The following is an 18,819-nucleotide window of genomic DNA, read 5'->3' on the forward strand; positions in this document are numbered from 1 at the left end:
GCCTGCTTTTGACTGGGTTGTTTGTTTTTCTAGTATTGAGCTGTATGAGCTGCTTGTATATTTTGGAAGTTAATCCTTTGTCAGTTGATTTATTTGCTATTATTTTCTCCCATTCTGAAAGGTGTCTTTTCTCTTTATAGTTTCCTTGGAGAAGGAAATGGCAACCCACTCCAGTATTCTTGCCTGGAGAATCCCATGGACAGAGAAGCCTGGTAGGCTACAGTCCATAGGGTCACAAAAAGTTGGACATGACCGAGTGACTTAGCATAGTCCACAGTCTTGCTGTGCAAGAGCTTTTAATTTTGATTTTAAAATTTAGATTTAATTAGGTCCCACTTGTTTATTACCAATTGCTTTTTAAAAGGACAAATTGTGTAGTGCCCAAAATGCCATATGGTCATTTTTTTCTTTTCTAAAATAAAATCAGTGAAAAGATGAGTCAACTAATAGGACTGCTGTGACAAGAAACAGAATTCTTTGAAGCGTTTTTCACGATTCTGGGATTCATCCCTACACACCCTGCCTGTGCTGGAAAGCTTGGAGACAGACACCACCTTCCACCTCATCACCACTTTCTTCTCCTATATGGAAGTTTGAGATGATTCAGTAAAACTCATAGAGATAGATCTGGGGAAAGAGGAAGAGGAAAGCATTCTAGACTTGGGGAGGCCTCTCCTGGCCCCAGCTTGGGGGAAAGCCATCTCTGGGTACCTCCATCAAAGCACCTTTCTCACTTCCCACCCAGATCCTCCACTGAATTACAGAGGCCCTAACAGCTGGGCCTCTGACATCACCAGCACCTGTTCAGAGATTGACACAGGTGGGCTTACAATATCACTGCTTGCCAGAGACACATATGGCTAAGGGAGGCCAGGTACTATTTTTACTTTAAAGAGGTGAATTGTGCAGTGTATGAATATCCCAATAAAGCTGGTACTTAAAAAAAAAAAAAAAGATGGAAGGGAGGGAAAGAAGGAGGGAAAGAGAAAGGGGGAGGGCAGAGTGGGGGATAGAGAGAGAAAAAAAAGAAGGCAGACATCCAGGGATCAGGGGGTGGGGGATGCATAAACTCTAGCTATTCAAGTGTTTAAAGGCAGTGAACCAGTATCTTTGGTTTTCTCTGAAAGCTATCAAAAATAAGATGCATTAATGTGCGGGGAGAGGGATGCATAGATGCACAAATAACATGATAAGGTGACTACAGCAAAATGTCAACAGGAGAATCTAGGTAATGAGTATACAGGGGTTCACTGTGACATTCTTTCAAATTTTCTACTATTTTCAAAATAAAATGTTGAGGGTCAAAAACTTTTGGCTATTCTTCCAAAAACATAACCTAAATTGACTGTAAACTTTGAGGCAAAAAAAGCATACTAAAACAGGATGCAATTTTAAAAACTCAAAGCCTGTTTACCATAGATCCTCTTTGCCTTGGATTCCTGGAGCCAACCAGCCCAGGTTCCCAACCCTTTCTCCAGGCATGTGAGAGTCTTAGCAACCAGCTGTTAGTGAGCATAGGAAAGTTTAGCACGGGCTGTCCGGGTGGTCTGCTGAAGGTGCTCAAGGCCACCCTGAAGAAATCAAGCGACACTTGGCCCATTGAGCCTTACTCAGCACTTGCAAGGGATCCACAATTTCCACATTTCTCTTTTAAACAGTGAATCCAGTGCCCATTGCTTTGAGATTTACCTTGAGAGCGACTGAAAAATCAACGTCCTTGGTTTCCTTCAGGCCAAGTGGAATCAGGGGAATCGTAAATGCTTCCCTAGAAGGAACAGAGCAAGCTACATGAACATCCGCATCTCGGCCACTTTGCACACCCCCAGCTTGCCCCACCACCAGAATCCAGCTCAGGTCCCCACCCCTCTCCTCTGGCCAAGCTAGTACACATCAGTTCATTTTCCATAAAGACCACTGGGGGACTTCCCTGGTGCTACAGTGGATAAGAATCCATCTGCCAATGCAGGGGACATGGGTTTGACCTGTGGTCTGAGAAGTTTCCAGATGCCTAGAGCCCATGTCCCGCAACAAGAGAAGCCACCACAGTGAGAAACCCGCGCACCACAACAAAGAGTTGCTCCGCTCACTGCAACTGGAAAAAGCCTGCGTGCAGCATCAAAGACCAAGTGCAACCAAAAATACATTTTTTTTTTTTTAAAAAGACCACTCAGGTCATGTCCTCGTCTTTGCTGCAAAAGGAGTCCCCATCCCCTTCTAGACGACCAAGCCTAACACAGGAGGCCCCTACCAGCTGTACCCTGATTTATCCCTCCAATCACACTGCATCTCTGAATAACTGTCCCGAGGGCCTCTGCACACCAGGGTCTGTGCCTTGCGTGCTCACCGCTCTGCGGTCTGGTGCACTGCTGCCACTTCCAGCCAACCACCCCCACCCTCCTCCTGCTCCCTTCCTGCAGTGGGTCCCACCTCTCCTGCAGCCCTCCAACCCTGGGCTCTCACGTGCCTCCTCCCATGGGGCGTATCCTTCTAGGTGTCACGGGGAAGGCCTTGAGGGCCCCATCTGACACCTAAGTGCACCTGGCTCCCAGCCCCCGCTCAGGCCCTGGCCGGCTATTTCCCCACCACCTCCTCTCCCCCCACCAACCACCTGGTTACCCCCAAAGGTCACCCTTGGCATGGTCTCAGGGGCAGGGCCAGTGGGAAGGGAACTGGGCTCAGCTGTGTTTTGCCAACAGGGATTTCGCTCCCTGACCTGTAACAGGAGACCTCCTGGGGCCACTCAGCCCAGCTGGGGAGGAGGCCAGGAATGCAGGCGGGGTGAGTGGACAATGGGCTGTAAGCTGAAGCTGCCTCTGTGGGGGACAGAAAACAACGGGGCTGTGCTGAAAGCAGGCGAGTCCCAATGGGGTGCGTAGCTTCCCCAAGGCCTGCCAGGAAAGCTGGATCCTGCTAGAAGGAGATGAGGACAGGCCGGGCCCCTCTCTGCTGGCTTCACCCCGACGGGGCTGGCGGCTAGGTCTGCTCTTCCTGTGACTGTGCAAGAGCAGCCAGCATCCCCAGGCTCCTGGCCAGGACTCCCCACCCTCTCCATCTTGCACTAATATAACATTTTCCCATAACCTCAGGGCTCCCTGTGTTTTCTCATCTGCATGAGATTGTTTCTTCCCTGTCTACCTCATAGACGTGTGTGAAGATTAACTGTGCCAAGAAAAAAATACTGTGCTTTGAAAACAGGAAGAGGGCGGATGGAAATGCAAGATGTCATTATATATCTGCACATCTCTCTCCCCTCTTCCCCACTCCCAGAAACCAACTGGCCACTTTACAGCTGTATTGCAGTCACACAGGGGCCTTAACTGCATGTCTTTGGGCAATATGCATGAACAGCCCTGTGCTTCACGTACAGCGAGGTGGAATAAGAAACATCCTACTTCTATCACCAATGCTTGGCCCTGACTCATCTCATAGATGGAGAAAAGAATGGCACCCCACTCCAGTATTCTTGCCTGGAAAATCCCATGGACCAGGAAGCCTGGCAGACTACAGACCATGGGGTTGCAAAGAGTCAGACCCAGCTGAGTATACAGCATGAGGTGAGGGAAGCGTTCACTGGCTGTACTGATTAGGTGTCAGAACTATGCTGGGAGCTCAAAGGTAAGTGAGCCAGGACACACAGCCTGGCTCATGGAAGGCCACCAAGGAAGCAGAGGTTTTACCCGTGGCTCAGAAAAGCCCCTTGGGGACAGTGCAGAGGACTGTGCAAGAGACGATCAGGAAAAGCACCTTTCAAAGGTGATGGAAGGTTCCCCAACATTTCCGTTTTGTTCATCTAGGGAATTATTTTCTGACTGGGTTTTCCTTTGGGCTTCCTTACCTTTTGAAAAGTCCTACTTCCCCAGACAGAAAAGTATGTAAACTGTTCTTTAGCAGTTCTCAAGGTTATTTCCTCTTAAAGATGGACTTTGGGGGACCTCCCTGGCTGTCTAGGGGAGGGGACTTCACCTTCCAATGCAGGGGGTGCGAGTTCTATCCCCAGCTGGGGACCTAAGATCCCACATGCCTCGAAGCCAAAAAGCAGAACATAATCAGCAGAAGCAATACTCTAACAAATTCAATAAAGGCTTTTAAAATGGTCCATATAGGAAAAAAAAAAAAGATGGACTTTTCCTTCCAAGGTAGCTCACCTTGGGGAGGGAGAATTTCTGAGCTCTTCTGAAGGTCGCACTTCAACATTTGGCCTCCCACAAAGACTCTAAGGGATGCTTCTGAATCAGAACATTTCTTTCTCAAATATTCAATGGGAGGCATTTCCAAAGTATCTCAGTTATACCATCCCCTCAGGGAACTTGCAAAAGTCTCATGATCTTTGCTGGAAAAGGCAGCTTATTACATGTTTCTATAATCTTATCAACAGAATGACTTAAAGTCAGATCGTGTGCATGGTGCTGAGGTGGAAAGGGAAGAAGATGGGGCTTCCTGAGCCCCACCTGGCAGGTTGACTCTCAGAGCTGACCACAGCTACCCTTCCATGGCCTCTTCAAGACAGAGGCATCACCCAGGCTACGTGACAGGTGCCATTTCCCTGCCTGAACCCAGCCACAAGGCTCTCCAGTAAAACTGTGGGCCAAGTGGCCCCAGGACAAAGAAATGCCTTCTTCTCCAACTGGTCAGGTATCTCCAACAAACTCTACAGGTTCTCTTTAACTCCTGCACCTTGCTCAACTCCAAACCAGATCAAAGCAGGGTTGGCTACACCCTGGGGCCTATCTGTGTTCCATCCCTGATGCAGGCATTTCCCAAGGCTCAGAAAGTATCTGACAGAAGCATTGCCCCTACTTACTCTGTGTTCTGATAGACTCCTACTGAGATGTTGAGCCCCTCCAGCTCTTCCTTGAGCATCTGCAGGTCTGAATTCAAGAAGCTCAGTTCCAGGCGCACCTGCTCTCGTACCTTTTGGTTTGTGGCTGCTCTGTTAAAAGAGAAAGGGGGAGAAAAGCAACTTCAGCCAAGCATTCCCCAGTGGCCAGTTGAGCAGATACCCCACCCCTGTCCCTGTAGGGAAGCTCTAGGGGTCTGCCTGCAGATGGAGGTGCCAGCTGTGATCAGACAAGGTGTCTCAGGGAGGCTGGGAACCTGCTCCATTTTGAGCCACATCTGTCCATACAGGGACCTAGGATTTAGCCAATGACATTGAGCTGCTTAACTTGAATTCTGTAAGAATTAGCCTTGAGAAGAAAAAAAGAAGTTGCTCCTAGTCACCCGTAAGGGACCATAAATTATCTCCTTAAAAGGGAAAAGATGAGAAAAGAGAGGGGGTGGGTAACATTCCCCAGCTCAGCCTATGATGCTGATATTACCCTGATTCAAAACCAGGGGAAACCACCACAAGAAAACTAATCAGTATCTTTCATGTATATATATGTAAAAATCCTCCACAAAATATTAGCAACCTGAACCTAGCAACATATACAGGGGACCAAGTGGGCTTTATCCCAGGAATGCAAGGTTGGCTTAATATCTGAAAATCAATTAATGTAACATACTATAGCAACAGAATAAGGGACCAAAAAAAAAAAAACCCATCACCTCAATAGATGCAGGAAAAAAAAAGCATGTGATAAAATCCAACACAGATTTACGGTAAAAATCCGTAACAAGCTAGGAATAAAAGATAATTTACAAAGCTTGATAAACAACATCTACAAAAACCCACAGCTAACATGATATTAAAGGTGGAAGATTGATGCTTTCCCCCTTATGATCAGGAGCAAGGCAAAGATGTCCATTTATGCCACTCTTATCAACACCATACTAGAGATTCAAGCCAGTAGCAATAAGGTAAAGACGGGCATCTAAACCGAAAGGAAGAAGGAAAATTTTACTCACAGCTGACATAATCTTGCATGTATAAAATCCCCAGGCACCCAAGAAACAAATACTGGAACTAATAAATGTAGCTAGGTCAAAATACAAACATCAAGTTTACTTCTATATACCAGCAACAAGAAATCTTAAAATGAAATTAAGAAAACAATTTCACTCATAATAGTATCAGAAAGAATAAAATACTTAGGAATAAAATTAAGAAAAGAAGCAGAAGTCTTGCACACTGAAAACTTCAAAACACTACTGTGATATTAAACGGACAGACATTTCACGTTTATGGACTAGAAGACTCACTATTGTCAAGACGTCAGTTCTCTCCAACTGATCCATCAATTCAAATCAATTCCAATCACAGACTTTCCTGGCGGTAGAGTGGATAAGAGTCCACAGGCCAATCCAGAGGACACAAGTGCGATTACTGGTTGGGGAAGATCCCACATGCCGTGGAGGAACGAAGCCTGAACATCACCACTACTGAGCCCTCGCTCTATACAGCCTGTGAACCGCAACGACTGAGCTCATGTGCTGCAACCACTGAAGCCCCTGCGCCTACAGCCTGCGCTCTGCAGCAAGAGAAGCCACTGCAATGAGAAGCCCGTGCTCTGCAACCAAGGGTAGCCCCTGCTAGCCACAACTAGACAAAGTCCCAGACACAAAGACCCAGTGCAGTCAGATAAATAAGTGCAGTCAAGATAAACTTAAAAAAAATTGAAAACAGCAACTCCAATCTAAACCATAGTAAGCTTTTTAGGAGAAACTAACAAACCAATCCTAGAATTTATATGGAAATGAAAAGGACCTAGAAGAGCCAAATAATTTTGAAAAAAAAAAAAACAAAGTTGGAGGACTTACGCTATCTGCTTTTAAACTTACTATAAAGCCTCAGTAATCAAGACAACGTGGTACTGGCATAAGGATAGGCCATGGAACAGAACAGAATCCAGAAGTAAATTTTTACATTTAAGATAAATTGATTTTGACAAAGGTGACAAGAAAAGTCAAGGAGCAAAAGCCTTTCTGACGAGTGGTGCTAAAGCAATTGGACATTTCTAGGCATGTCAGTGTCCCCAAGACGACCCCTAGAGTCAGTGGGGGTGGGACTTGCGTGACTCACGATGCAGTTGTGCTCACTGCTCTGATTTATTACAGCAAAAGGACATCTAGCAAAATCAGCTAAGGGAAAGGCGCATGGGGTGAGGTGTAGAGGAAACCGGGCACAGGCTGCTAAGAGTCCTCCTTCCCAGAGGGGTCCCACAGGACACGCTTAATTCCCACAAAAGGTCCCACAACCCACGCAAAGGGTTGTGACAACATGTGTATAAATGCTATCATCCAAGGAAGATCACCAGGGTTTTTGCTGGGGGTTGGTCAGGTAAACATCCCTGCCTAGCATGTTCCAAAATTTAAGACTCGAAGAAGGAAAGCAGGTATTTGCTATAAACCACATGGTTTGTCCGCCTGCAATGTGGAAGACCTGGGTTCATTCCCTGGGTTGGGAAGCTCCCCTAGAGAAGGGAAAGGCTACCTACTCCAGTAGTCTGGCCTAGAGAATGCCATGGACTGTGTAGTCCATGGGGTCGCAAAGAGTCAGACACGACTGAGCGACTTTCACTTCACTTCACATGGTTTGTGAAAATAGTTTAATGAGCACCTCTTATCAGTTCTAGGAATGAGGAGAACTCTCCTGAAATCTACATTTCCACACACCAGCCAAGTGCCAAATTTGCAAGCAGGGCTTTCTAAAGATAGACTTCTCAGGCCTATGACAATAACTTTTTCTGCACAATATGCAAAAAATAAATCTCAATCTAAGCATTATACCAAACCAAGTATCAAGTCAAAATGGATCAGACAGGGGTTGAGGGTGGGAGGGAAACTCCAAGAAGGAGGGGATATATAAAAACTTACAGCTGATTCAGGTTGTTGTACAACAGAAACCAACATTGTAAAGCAGTTATCCTCCAATTAAAAGTAAAGTTTTAAAAAATATTTCAGAGACCTCAGTAAAAAAGCAAAAACTACAAAACTCCTAGAATGAAATCTTCATGACCAAGAATTGGACAAAGTATTCTTGCTACTTTTCAGTAGCTCAGTTGTGTCTAACTCTGCTACCCCATGGACTGCAGCACGCCAGGCTTCCCTATCCTTTACCATCTCCTGGAGCTTGCTCAAACTCATATCCATTGAGTCGGTGATGCCATCCAATTACTTCATCCTCTGTCGTCCCCTTCTCCTCCTGCCTTCAATTTTTTCCAGCATCAGGGTTTTTTCTAATGAGTCAGTTCTTCGCATCAGTTGGCCAAAGTATTGGTGCCTTCAGCTTCAGTCCTTCCAAAGAATATTCAGGACTGATTTCCTTTAGGATTGACTAATTTGATCTCCTTGCAGTCTGAAGGACTCTCAAGAGTATTCTCCAACACCACAGTTCAAAAGCATCATTTCTTCAGTGCTCAGCCTTCTTTATGGTCCAACTCTCACATCCACACGTGACTACTGGAAAAACCATAGCTTTGACTAGACAGACCTGTGTTGCAAAGTAATATCTCTGCTTTTTAATATGCTGTCTAGGTTGGTCATAGCTTTTCTTCCAAGAAGCAAGCATCTTTTAATTTCATAGATGCAGTCACCATTTGCAGTGACTCTGAAGCTGAGAAAATAAAGTCTGTCACTGTTTCCATTGTTTCCCCATCTATTTGCCATGAAGTGATGGCAAAGTAGTCTTAGTTACAACACCAAAAGCACAAAAATCCATAAAAGAAGAAACATTAATTTGAATTGTCAAATTTTAAACTTCAGTGTTTCAGAAGATAACATTAAAAAAGAAGAAAAAAGCCACGGATTGGGAGAAAATATTTACAAATTGTGTATCTGATAAAGAATCTATATCTAGAAAACATAAAGAGTTCTGTTAATTAAATAATCAAAAGATCACTCAATGTTTTTAATGGGCAAAATATTTTTTAAATTGAGTTATAACTGACATACAATATTCTATTAGTTTCAAGTGTACAATATGATTCTATATCTGTATATCTTCAAAATGATCACCGTAATAAATCTACGTGCCATCTGTCATTATACATGGTTATAGAATATTTTCCTAAGATGAGAACTTTTAAGATTTACTCTTTTGGCAACTTTCAAACATACAGTACAGTATTATTAACTGTTGTCACCATGCTGTACATCACATTCCCATGACTTATTTTATAACTGGAAATTTGTACTCATTTCGTCCACCCTGCAACCCCTACCTCTGGCAACCACCATCTGTTCTCTGTAACTATGAGCTTGGATTTTTAAAAATACATATTTATATATTTATTTGGCTGTGCCGGGTCTTAGTTGTGGCCCTCAGGATCTTCAATCTTTGTTTCTTTGTTGCAGCATGAGGAATCTTTAGTTGTGACATGTGAACTCTCAGTTGCAGTATACAGGATCTGGGGGGTTTTTTTGTTTATTTTGTTTTGTTTTGATTCCACATATAAGTGAGATCACACAGTATTTGTCTTTCTCTGACTTATTTCACTTAGCATAATGCCCTCAATTTCCATCCATGTTGTTGCAAATGGCAAGATTCTATTCCTTTTTATGGCTAAATAATATTTCGTGTGTGTGTGTGTGTGTGTGTGTGTGTATCACATTTTCTTTATCCAGTCATCCATTGATGGACACTTAGTTTGTTTCCATATCTTGGTTATTATAAATAATGCTGCAATGAACATGGGGTGTTTGTATCTTTTCAAAGTAGCTTTTGTGTTCTTCAGATAAATACCCAGAAGTGGAGTAGGTAGGTCACATAGCAATTCTAGTCTTAAGTTTTTGAAGAATCTCAAAACTGTTTTCCATAGTGGCTATACCAACTTACAGACCCACCAATGGTGTATAAGTGTGTTGGGAATATTTTCTTAATTTATCTTGCTGATAGTTATCAGTGTATAGAAATACGATTGATTTCTGTATATTGATTTTGTATCCTGTAACTTTACTGAATTCATAAAACAGGCAAAAGACTTGAATAGACATTTTACTAAAGAAGTTCTATAAATGGCTAATAAGCACATGAAAACATGCTCAGTGTCTTTAGTCAATAGGAAAAGGCATGTTAAAGACATAATAAGATACCAATACTAAACTATCAGACTGGCTATAATAATTAAAAAAAAAAAACGACAATAACAAGTATTAGTGAGGCTGTACAGAGAAACTGGATACCTCATACATTCCTGTATGTAAATGACACAACCACTGGGGAAAATAGTGAGGTAGCTTAAAAAAATGTTACAACATAACTTACTGTACAACCAAGTAATTGCACTCCTAGGAATCTATACAAGAGAAATGAAAACATATGTCCAAACCAAGACATGAATGTGACTGTTTATAATAGCATTATTCCTCAGCCAAAAAGTAGAAAACAATCCAGATATGCAACAAGCAAATGGATGAACAAAATGTACTAGATTCATTAAACAGAACAGCGTGAAGCTGGATGGAGGAACAGACTTCACCCAAGTTCCCAAAGGAGGGGTCTTGCTACCTACTCAAGCATCTTTCAGTGCTAGCTCATTCATTCTACAGATTCAGAACCACTGCAAAAACAACAGTCACAGTAGCAACCAAGCTCGAAGCCAGGTCTTGCTGAGTACATTCCCTTGAACCATCCTGGCAAGTGCCCAGTCATGGTTCAGGCCAAGTGCTAGAAATGTCCTCCTGTCACACATGAGGACAGCTGAGGGTCACCAGCAAGAGCTCCAGCCAGCCAGAAACAGTAACTGACCACCTCCCCATCCTCAGCTGATGAAAACCCATCCAACTGACACTGGCCTGCTTTGTTCACCACCTGTCCACCTTTCCTCCAGAGAGCAAAGCACTAAACCACTTGCCCCAGAGTCAGACCTCTCCCGGGGACTCTCCACGCCCTGCACACACATGGGTTCATCGGTTTCTCTTCACGGTGTCTTTGTACTCCCTTCTCTTTCTCTCTCCCTCTCTCTACCTCCCTTCCCTCAGCTTGTTCTCCATGACCAACCAACAAGCTTATGCCCACTCAGAAAGAGCAGTCGTAGGGAATTCCCCAGTGGTCCAGTGGTTAAAACTCTGTGCTCCCAATACAGAACACCCAGGTTTGACCCCTGGTGGGGGAACTAGATCCCACACGCCACAACTAAAGAACAAAGATCAAAGAAAGAGCAGTCATGACCTGGCTGCAAATAGGATGGCACTTGCCCTTTCACTGACCAGTAAGTTTTCATTCATGCATAGTCTGGACTCCCCAGCCAGGCAATGAGCTATTGGAAGCTCAGTTGGTGAATATCATTGATTTGGGAATTTTTTTGGAGGACATGATCACCAGTAAGAAATGAGTTTTGTATCACAGTACACTACACGCATACACGTATACCTCCTGCCCCAAAAAAACGAGTCTCGGAAACTTCCCGGCACTCCAGTGGTTAAGTGGCTCAGTTGCATCTGACTCTTTGGGATCCCATGGACTGCAGCCTGCCAGGCTCCTCTGTCCATGGGATTTTTCCAGGCAAGAATACTGGAGTGGGTTGCCATTTCCTTCTCCAGGGGATCTTCCCGACAGGGATTGAACCAGGGTCTCCTGCATTGCTGCTGCTGCTGCTAAGTCGCTTCAGTCGTGTCCAACTCTGTGTGACCCCATAGGCAGCAGCCCACCAGGCTCCCCCGTCCCTGGGATTCTCCAGGCAAGAACACTGGAGTGGGTTGCCATTTCCTTCTCCAATGCATGAAAGTGAAAAGTGAAAGTGAAATTGCTCAGTTGTGTCCAAGTCTTAGAGACCCCATGGACTGCAGCCTACCAGGCTCCTCCGTCCATGGGATTCTCCAGGCAAGAGTACTGGAGCGGGGTGCCATTGCCTTCTCCGCTCCTGCATTGCAGGCACTCTTTACCGTCTAAGCCACTGGGGAAGCTGGAGGTTAAGACTCTGTGTTTCCACTGTAGGGGGTGCAAGTTCCATCCCTGGTTGGGGAACTAAGATCCCATATGGCTCTGCCATACATGTGGTGCTCTCCAATATATTCTATTCAACTCTCATAACTTTTCTGTTTTGTTAATATACAATGTTTTTTATTCACTGATAAGCTAAAGGTCCATTTCAATATGTTTCTTCTGTATGCTTAATTTGTTTTATTAGCAAGCAAAGCCCTATAAAGGATGGTTTCATCTAGTCTTCATACTCAGATTAATCTTCATCTTGACTAATCTGGAAGTAATGAAGCTAGTAACTCTCCTTGTCTGATGCAGCCACACAAAGCCAATCACGAAGATTGTTCTTTTTAAGGTATTCCTTGCTAAGGTACTTCAAATATCTTTTAGAGAACTGTTTCTCAAAAACGACTATGATTTTATTTTGAAGCATTCAACGTGAACGATATTCCCAAGATTTCCAGTCTTGCCATTCACTTCAACTTTCTCCCGCAATAACTGTTCAAAATATCCAGAATCAAAAATTCCATCTTCTACTGGATGAGTAAGATCCAAATTAAACTTCCAGGTTAACTTCTTAGGCTTCTTACCTTTCTCCAGCGCCATCTTGGAAGGCTTGCCGTGAGATCACAGCAATTCTCATAACTTTTTAAAAAACCATAAAGTTTGAAACTTTACAATTCTGATTCTCTGACACCAACTGGGTGCCCAACAATTCAATTCAATTCTGTCACCAACTCCCAGAGTTAGCAGAGACCCCGCAGATTCTGGGCTCAGTGCCACAAGGCTGCCCCACTTTAGGCACCAGTTGCAAGCTGGGCGGGGGGGAGGACACCTGAATTTCTGACCAACCAGCTACAGATGAGAGGTTCCCACAACCCCTTTCTCAGCTTCAACAATTCACTAGAATGACACACAAAATTCAAGAAAACCTTTTCCTGACATTTACTGTGGGTTATTTTGTTTGTTTGGCCACAATGCAAGGCCTATGTGATCTTAGTTCCTCAACCAGGGATCAAACCCCCAGGGCGTGCAGTGAGAATCGTAACCACTGGAGCACCAGGGAAGTCCCCACTTGGTTTATGGTAAAGAATACAGCTCAGGAAAGCCAGGTGGAAGAGATCCACAGGCCAAGGAGGGTGCGGAGCCTCCATGCCCTCTCTGGGCAGGTCTCCCTCCCTGATCCTTGATGTGTTCTCCAACTTCCAAGTTCCCCATCACTTAGCAGTTTAATGGAGGTTTCATTACTTCATTACGTGGGCATAATTGACTGAATCACTGGCTACTGGTGATTAAACTCAATCTCCAGCCTCTCTTTCCCAGAAGTCCAGGGGAGAGGCTGGAAGTTCCGACCCGCTCAACAGGATTGCTCTTTCTGATCAGCACGCTCCCTAGCTCCCAAAGGCTCCCAACCCCCAATGGGTGTCATTTCATTAGCATACAAGACACACAAGTAATTCCAAGGGTTTTGGGAGCTCTGTGCCAGGAACCAGGCACAAAAACCAAACACTTTTTCTTTTTATTATACCACAGCAACCCACTGAATTGATTTCATTACACACCATGGGCCCCTTGTAAAACCTGCAGTATAGAGATGTTGCTGACAGCATGACTGATTCACTAGCTGATAACAGCCACGAGGGTGCAAAGGAGGAAATTCTCCCAGTCCTTGGTATTTGGAACAGCTTCTTCTTAGTAACTTGTCTGATTTTGAATAACGGGTATGAAATGTGTTCCAGATCACATTCCCTTCTTACTGCCTGCCAGAAAACTCAGAGAAAACCATGGCCCACGTCTAACAGAGGATATAAGACCTTGTAGTGGGTACTAGTCTTACTTCCAACTATATCTCTTTTATTCTTCTTCCACCTGCCCCCACATCCTCATCGTTCCTGTTAATCTTACACCCTACACAAGGGTGTTGTGTGTATGTATGTGTGCGTGTTAGTCGCTCAGTTGTGGCCAACTCTTTGCAACCCCATGGACGACAGCCCACGAGGCTCTTCTATACATGGAATTCTTCAGGCAAGAACACTGGAGTGGGTTGCCATTTCCTTCTCTAGGGGATTAAGTGTGTTCAGTTCAGTTCAGTCGCTCACTCATGTCCGACTCTTTGCAACCCCATGAATTGCAGCACGCCAGGCCTCCCTGTCCATCACCATCTCCTAGAGTTCACTCAGACTCACGTTCATCAAGTCAGTGATGCCATCCAGCTATCTCATCCTCTGTCGCCCCCTTCTCCTCCTGCTCCCAATCCCTCCCAGCATCAGAGTCTTTTCCAAGGAGTCAAGTCTTCACATGAGGTGGCCAAAGTACTGGAGTTTCAGCTTTAGCATCAGTCCTTCCAAAGAAATCCCACGGCTGATCTCCTTCAGAGTGGACTGGTTGGATCTCCTTGCAGTCCAAGGGACTCTCAAGAGTCTTCTCCAACAACACAGTTCAAAAGCATCAATTCTTCAGCACTTAGCCTTCTTCACAGTCCAACTCTCACATCCATACATGACCACTGGAAAAACCATAGCCTTAACTAGACGGACCTTTGTTGGCAAAGTAATGTCTCTGCTTTCAACATGCTGTCTAGGTTGGTCATAACTATTCTTCCAAGGAGTAAGCGTCTTTTAATTTCATGGCTGCAGTCACCATCTGCAGTGATTTTGGAGCCCCCAAAAATAAAGTCTGACACTGTTTCCACTGTTTCCCCATCTATTTCCCATGAAGTGATGGGACCAGATGCCATGATCTTTGTTTCTTGAATGTTGAGCTTTAAGCCAACTTTTTCACTCTCCACTTTCACTTTCATCAAGAGGCTTTTTAGTTCCTCTTCACTTTCTGCCATAAGGGTGGTGTCATCTGCATATCTGAGGTTACTGATATTTCTCCCCGCAATCTTGATTCCAGCTTGTGCTTCCTCCAGCCCAGCGTTTCTCATGATGTACTCTGCATAGAAGTTAAATAAGCAGGGTGACAATATACAGCCTTGATGTACTCCTTTTCCTATTTGGAACCAGTCTATTGTTCCATGTCCAGTTCTAAGTGTTGCTTCCTGACCTGCATACAGGTTTCTCAAGAGGCAGGTTAGGTGGTCTGGTATTCCCATCTCTTTCAGAATTTTCGACAGTTTATTGTGATCCACACAGTCAAAGGCTTTGGCATAGTCAATAAAGCAGAAATAGATGTTTCTCTAGAACTCTCTTGCTTTTTCTATGATCCACCAGATGTTGGCAATTTGATCTCTGGTTCCTCTGCCTTTTCTAAAATCAGCTTGAACATCAAGTTCATGGTTCACGTATTACTGAAGCCTGGCTTGGAGAATTTTGAGCATTACTTTACTAGCATGTAAGATGAGTGCAATTGTGTGGTAGTTTGAGCATTCTTTGGCATTGCCTTTCTTTGGAATTGGAATGAAAACTGACCTTTTCCAGTCCTGTGGCCACTGCTGAGTTTTCCAAATTTGCTGGCATATTGAGTGCAGCACTTTCACAGCATCATCTTTCAGGATTTGAAATAGCTCTACTGGAATTCCATCACCTCCACTAGCTTTGTTTGTAGTGATGCTTTCTAAGGCCCACTTGACTTCACATTCCAGGATATCTGGCTCTAGGTGAGTGATCACACCATCGTGATTATCTTGGTCATGAAGATCTTTTTTGTACAGTTGTTCTGTGTATTCTTGCCACCTCTTAGTATCTTCTGCTTCTGTTAGGTCCATACCATTTCTGTCCTTTATCAAGCCCATCTTTGCATGAAATGTTCCCTTGGTATCTCTAATTTTCTTGAAGAGATCTCTAGTCTTTCCCATTCTGTGGTTTGCCTATGTTTCTTTGCATTGATCGCTAAGGCAGGCTTTCTTATCTCTCCTTGCTATTCTTTGGAACTCTGCATTCAGATGCTTATATCTTTCCTTTTCTCCTTTGCTTTTAGCTTCTCTTCTTGTCACAGCTATTTGTAAGTCCTCCTCAGACAGCCATTTTGCTGTTTTGCATTTCTTTTCCATGGGGATGGTCTTGATCCCTGTCTCCTGTACAATGTCACGAACCTCCGTCCATAGTTCATCAGGCATTCTATTAGATCTAGTCCCTTAAATCTATTTCTCACTTCCACTGTATAATCATAAGGGATGTGATTTAGGTCACTCCTGAATGGTCTAGTGGTTTTCCCTACGTTCTGCAATTTAAATCTGAATTTGGCAATAAGGAGTTAATGATCTGAGCCACAGTCAGCTCCAGGTCTTGTTTTTGTTGACTGTATAGAGCTTCTCCATCTTTGGCTGCAAAGAATATAATCAATCTGATTTCGGTGTTGACCATCTGGTGATGTCCATGTGTAGAGTCTTCTCTTGTATTGTTTGAAGAGGGTGTTTACTATGACCAGTGCATTTCCTTGGCAAAACTCTATTAGTCTTTGCCCTGCTTCATTCCGTATTCCAAGGCCAAATTTGCCTGTGACTCCAGGTGTTTCTTGACTTCCTACTTTTGCATCCCAGTCCCCTATAATGAAAAGGACATCTTTTTTGGGTGTTAGTTCTAAAATGTCTTGTAGGTCTTCATGGAACCATTCAACTTCAGCTTCTTCAGCATTACTGGTTGGGGCATAGACTTGGATTATTGTGATATTGAATGGTTTGCCTTGGAAACGAACAGAGATCATTCTGTCGTTTTTGAGATTGCATCCAAGTATTGCATTTCGGACTCTTTTGTTGACTATGATGGCTACTCCATTTCTTGAGGGATTCCTGCCCGCAGTAGTAGATATAATGGTCATCTGAGTTAAATTCACCCATTCCAGTCCATTTTAGTTCGCTGATTCCTAGAACGTCGACATTCACTCTTGCCGTCTCCTGTTTGACCACTTCCAATTTGCCTTGATTCATGGACCTGACATGCCAGGTTCCTATGCAATATTGCTCTTTACAGTATCGGACTTTGCTTCTATCACCAGCCACATCCACAACTGGGTATTGTTTTTGCTTTGGCTCCATCCCTTCATTCTTTCTGGAGTTATTTGTCCACTGATCTCTAGTAGCATATTGGGCACCTACTGACCTGGGGAGTTCCTCTTTCAGTATCCTATCATTTTGCCTTTTCATATGGTTCATGGGGTTCTCAAGGCAAGAATACTGAAGTGGTTTGCCATTCCCTTCTCCAGTGGACCACATTCTGTCAGAATCAAGTGTGTTAGGGTGCCTCAAATGCATTTTATTTGATTTCATTTTTTATTATCTTTTAAATTTTTTATTACTTCTATTTTATTTTATTTGGTTGTGCAGGCTCTTTATCATAACATGCAGGTTTTCTGTAGCTGCAGCACATGGGCTCTCGAGCTCAAGGGCTCTCTAGTTGCAACTTGCTTGGGCTTTGTTGCTCCGAGGCATGTGGGATCTTAGTTCCCCAACCAGAAATCAAACTCATATCCTCTGTGTTGGAGGGGGGATTCTTAACCGCTGGACCACCAGGGAAGTCCCTCAGATACATTTTAGAGTGAGGCCTGATGAACAATTATAATTCCTGGAGGGACAAGACCTTTTTGCTTACTATCACTCTGTATTTCTCCTGCAAGCTTTTTTCACATGGTAGAGGCTTCACAAATTTCAGGTTATGAAGGAACAAAGGGCAGAGTCAAGATGACTGTTCAGAGTCAATGGTATGGGCAGCGGGCGGGGGCGGGGCGGGGGGTGGTGCGGGTGGGTAGAGGCTGGTTCTTAGCAACAGAATGGGTCCAACTTAAATGTGACTATATAGGCCCTAAGACCTCCAACCAAATACCCGAAGAACCTCCAAATATGCTGGCAGTTTGCTTTTCCCACCTCTGTATATTGATCTGCTACTTCTTTTCAACTTGGCAACAACCTGAGGTTTAGGATTTACAGCAGATCAGTGAGCTGCTCTTTGGATGTGGGCCTCTTCAAGTAGATCATGGGTCACTCTGGAAAAAGCTGGTGGCCCGGAGGGGCCCTCAGGGTGCGTTTCCACAGTGCTGACCTTAGGGTACTATGCTGATTCAGAAATCAACTCTATAGTGTGTACCGTTCCTAATACAGATCATGATTTTTCACGGATTCACTGGTGGAGGGCGGGGGGCTTCTTCCATAAGACGCCATCAGTTTAATATGGTGTGTGTGCCAGCTCCCCTGTGCACTGGCTGGGGGAGGAGCTGGCCCAAATCAGGAATGAAGAACCAGAACCTTGGTCCCTTCAACACTGATGTTCTGCACCTGGGCTGCTTTCTGGGTGAAAATGAATCCTCTCCAGGGGTCTTCTTGGAAGAACATGGGGTTTCTCAGCTTTCACCTGTGTGTACTCCTCCTCTGAAATGCCTGTTATCTGGTACCTGAAGTTACAGCCAAAAGAGTTTCTGAGACCAACCAGGATGAGGCAGAAGGGTGTTTTAGCCCTTTCCTGCCCTCTGGACCACCAAGGAGAAGCCTACTCCTTTGACAGTGAAAGTGTTAGTTATTCAGTCATGTCTGACTCTTTGCAACCCCATGGACTGTAGCTCACCAGGCTCCTCTGTCCATGGAATTCTCCAGGCAAGAAAACTGGAGTAGGTAGCCATTCCCTTCTCCAGAGGATCTTCCTGGTTCAGGGATCGAACCTGGGTCTCCCACACTGCAGGTGGATTCTTTACTGTCTGAGCCACTAGGGAAGCCCCTACTTCCTTGGGCTTTTCATAAAGAGCCTACACATGCCGCAGAAGAATTAAAAGGTATCCCACTTACTCTCTCAGTGATCAACCCACCATGTGCGAACAGGGAAAGGAGGGCCACATTCAATGATTTCCTGTGGCTACTGACCACATCCACACATGTCCCTCAAGTCAGAGTTTCTGAGACCTTTTCCACCATTGAGATGTCCCATGGGATATATGGCTTCTTTGCCCCAAGTCCAAAATTTCTCTAACATCCCCATGTTTTCTCTTAAAGGTGTACGTGAATTTGCATTCTGACCCATGTATGCCCATTTATTTTAGTGTAATATTTTTCTCCCAAGTCTTTTAGTAAAATGCCCCTCTAGGAACAGGCT

The 18,819-nt window shown here is 44.4% G+C and overlaps 1 protein-coding gene across 1 annotated transcript in view; it reads right to left on the reverse strand.

Annotated features, from left to right (window-relative positions):
- Positions 1–18,819, reverse strand: part of RHPN2 (rhophilin Rho GTPase binding protein 2) — a 70,227-nt gene that overhangs the window by 32,832 nt on the left and 18,576 nt on the right. Inside the window, exons 3-4 of the mRNA XM_052656734.1 lie at positions 4,802–4,930; positions 1,690–1,765 (exon numbers count right to left, since the gene is read on the reverse strand). Of these exons, the coding sequence (XP_052512694.1) occupies positions 1,690–1,765; positions 4,802–4,930 (205 nt within the window). The remainder of the gene's footprint in view (positions 1–1,689; positions 1,766–4,801; positions 4,931–18,819) is intronic.

This window comes from Budorcas taxicolor, chromosome 18 (genome assembly GCF_023091745.1).
Source record: "Budorcas taxicolor isolate Tak-1 chromosome 18, Takin1.1, whole genome shotgun sequence".
Lineage (NCBI taxonomy): Eukaryota > Metazoa > Chordata > Mammalia > Artiodactyla > Bovidae > Budorcas > Budorcas taxicolor.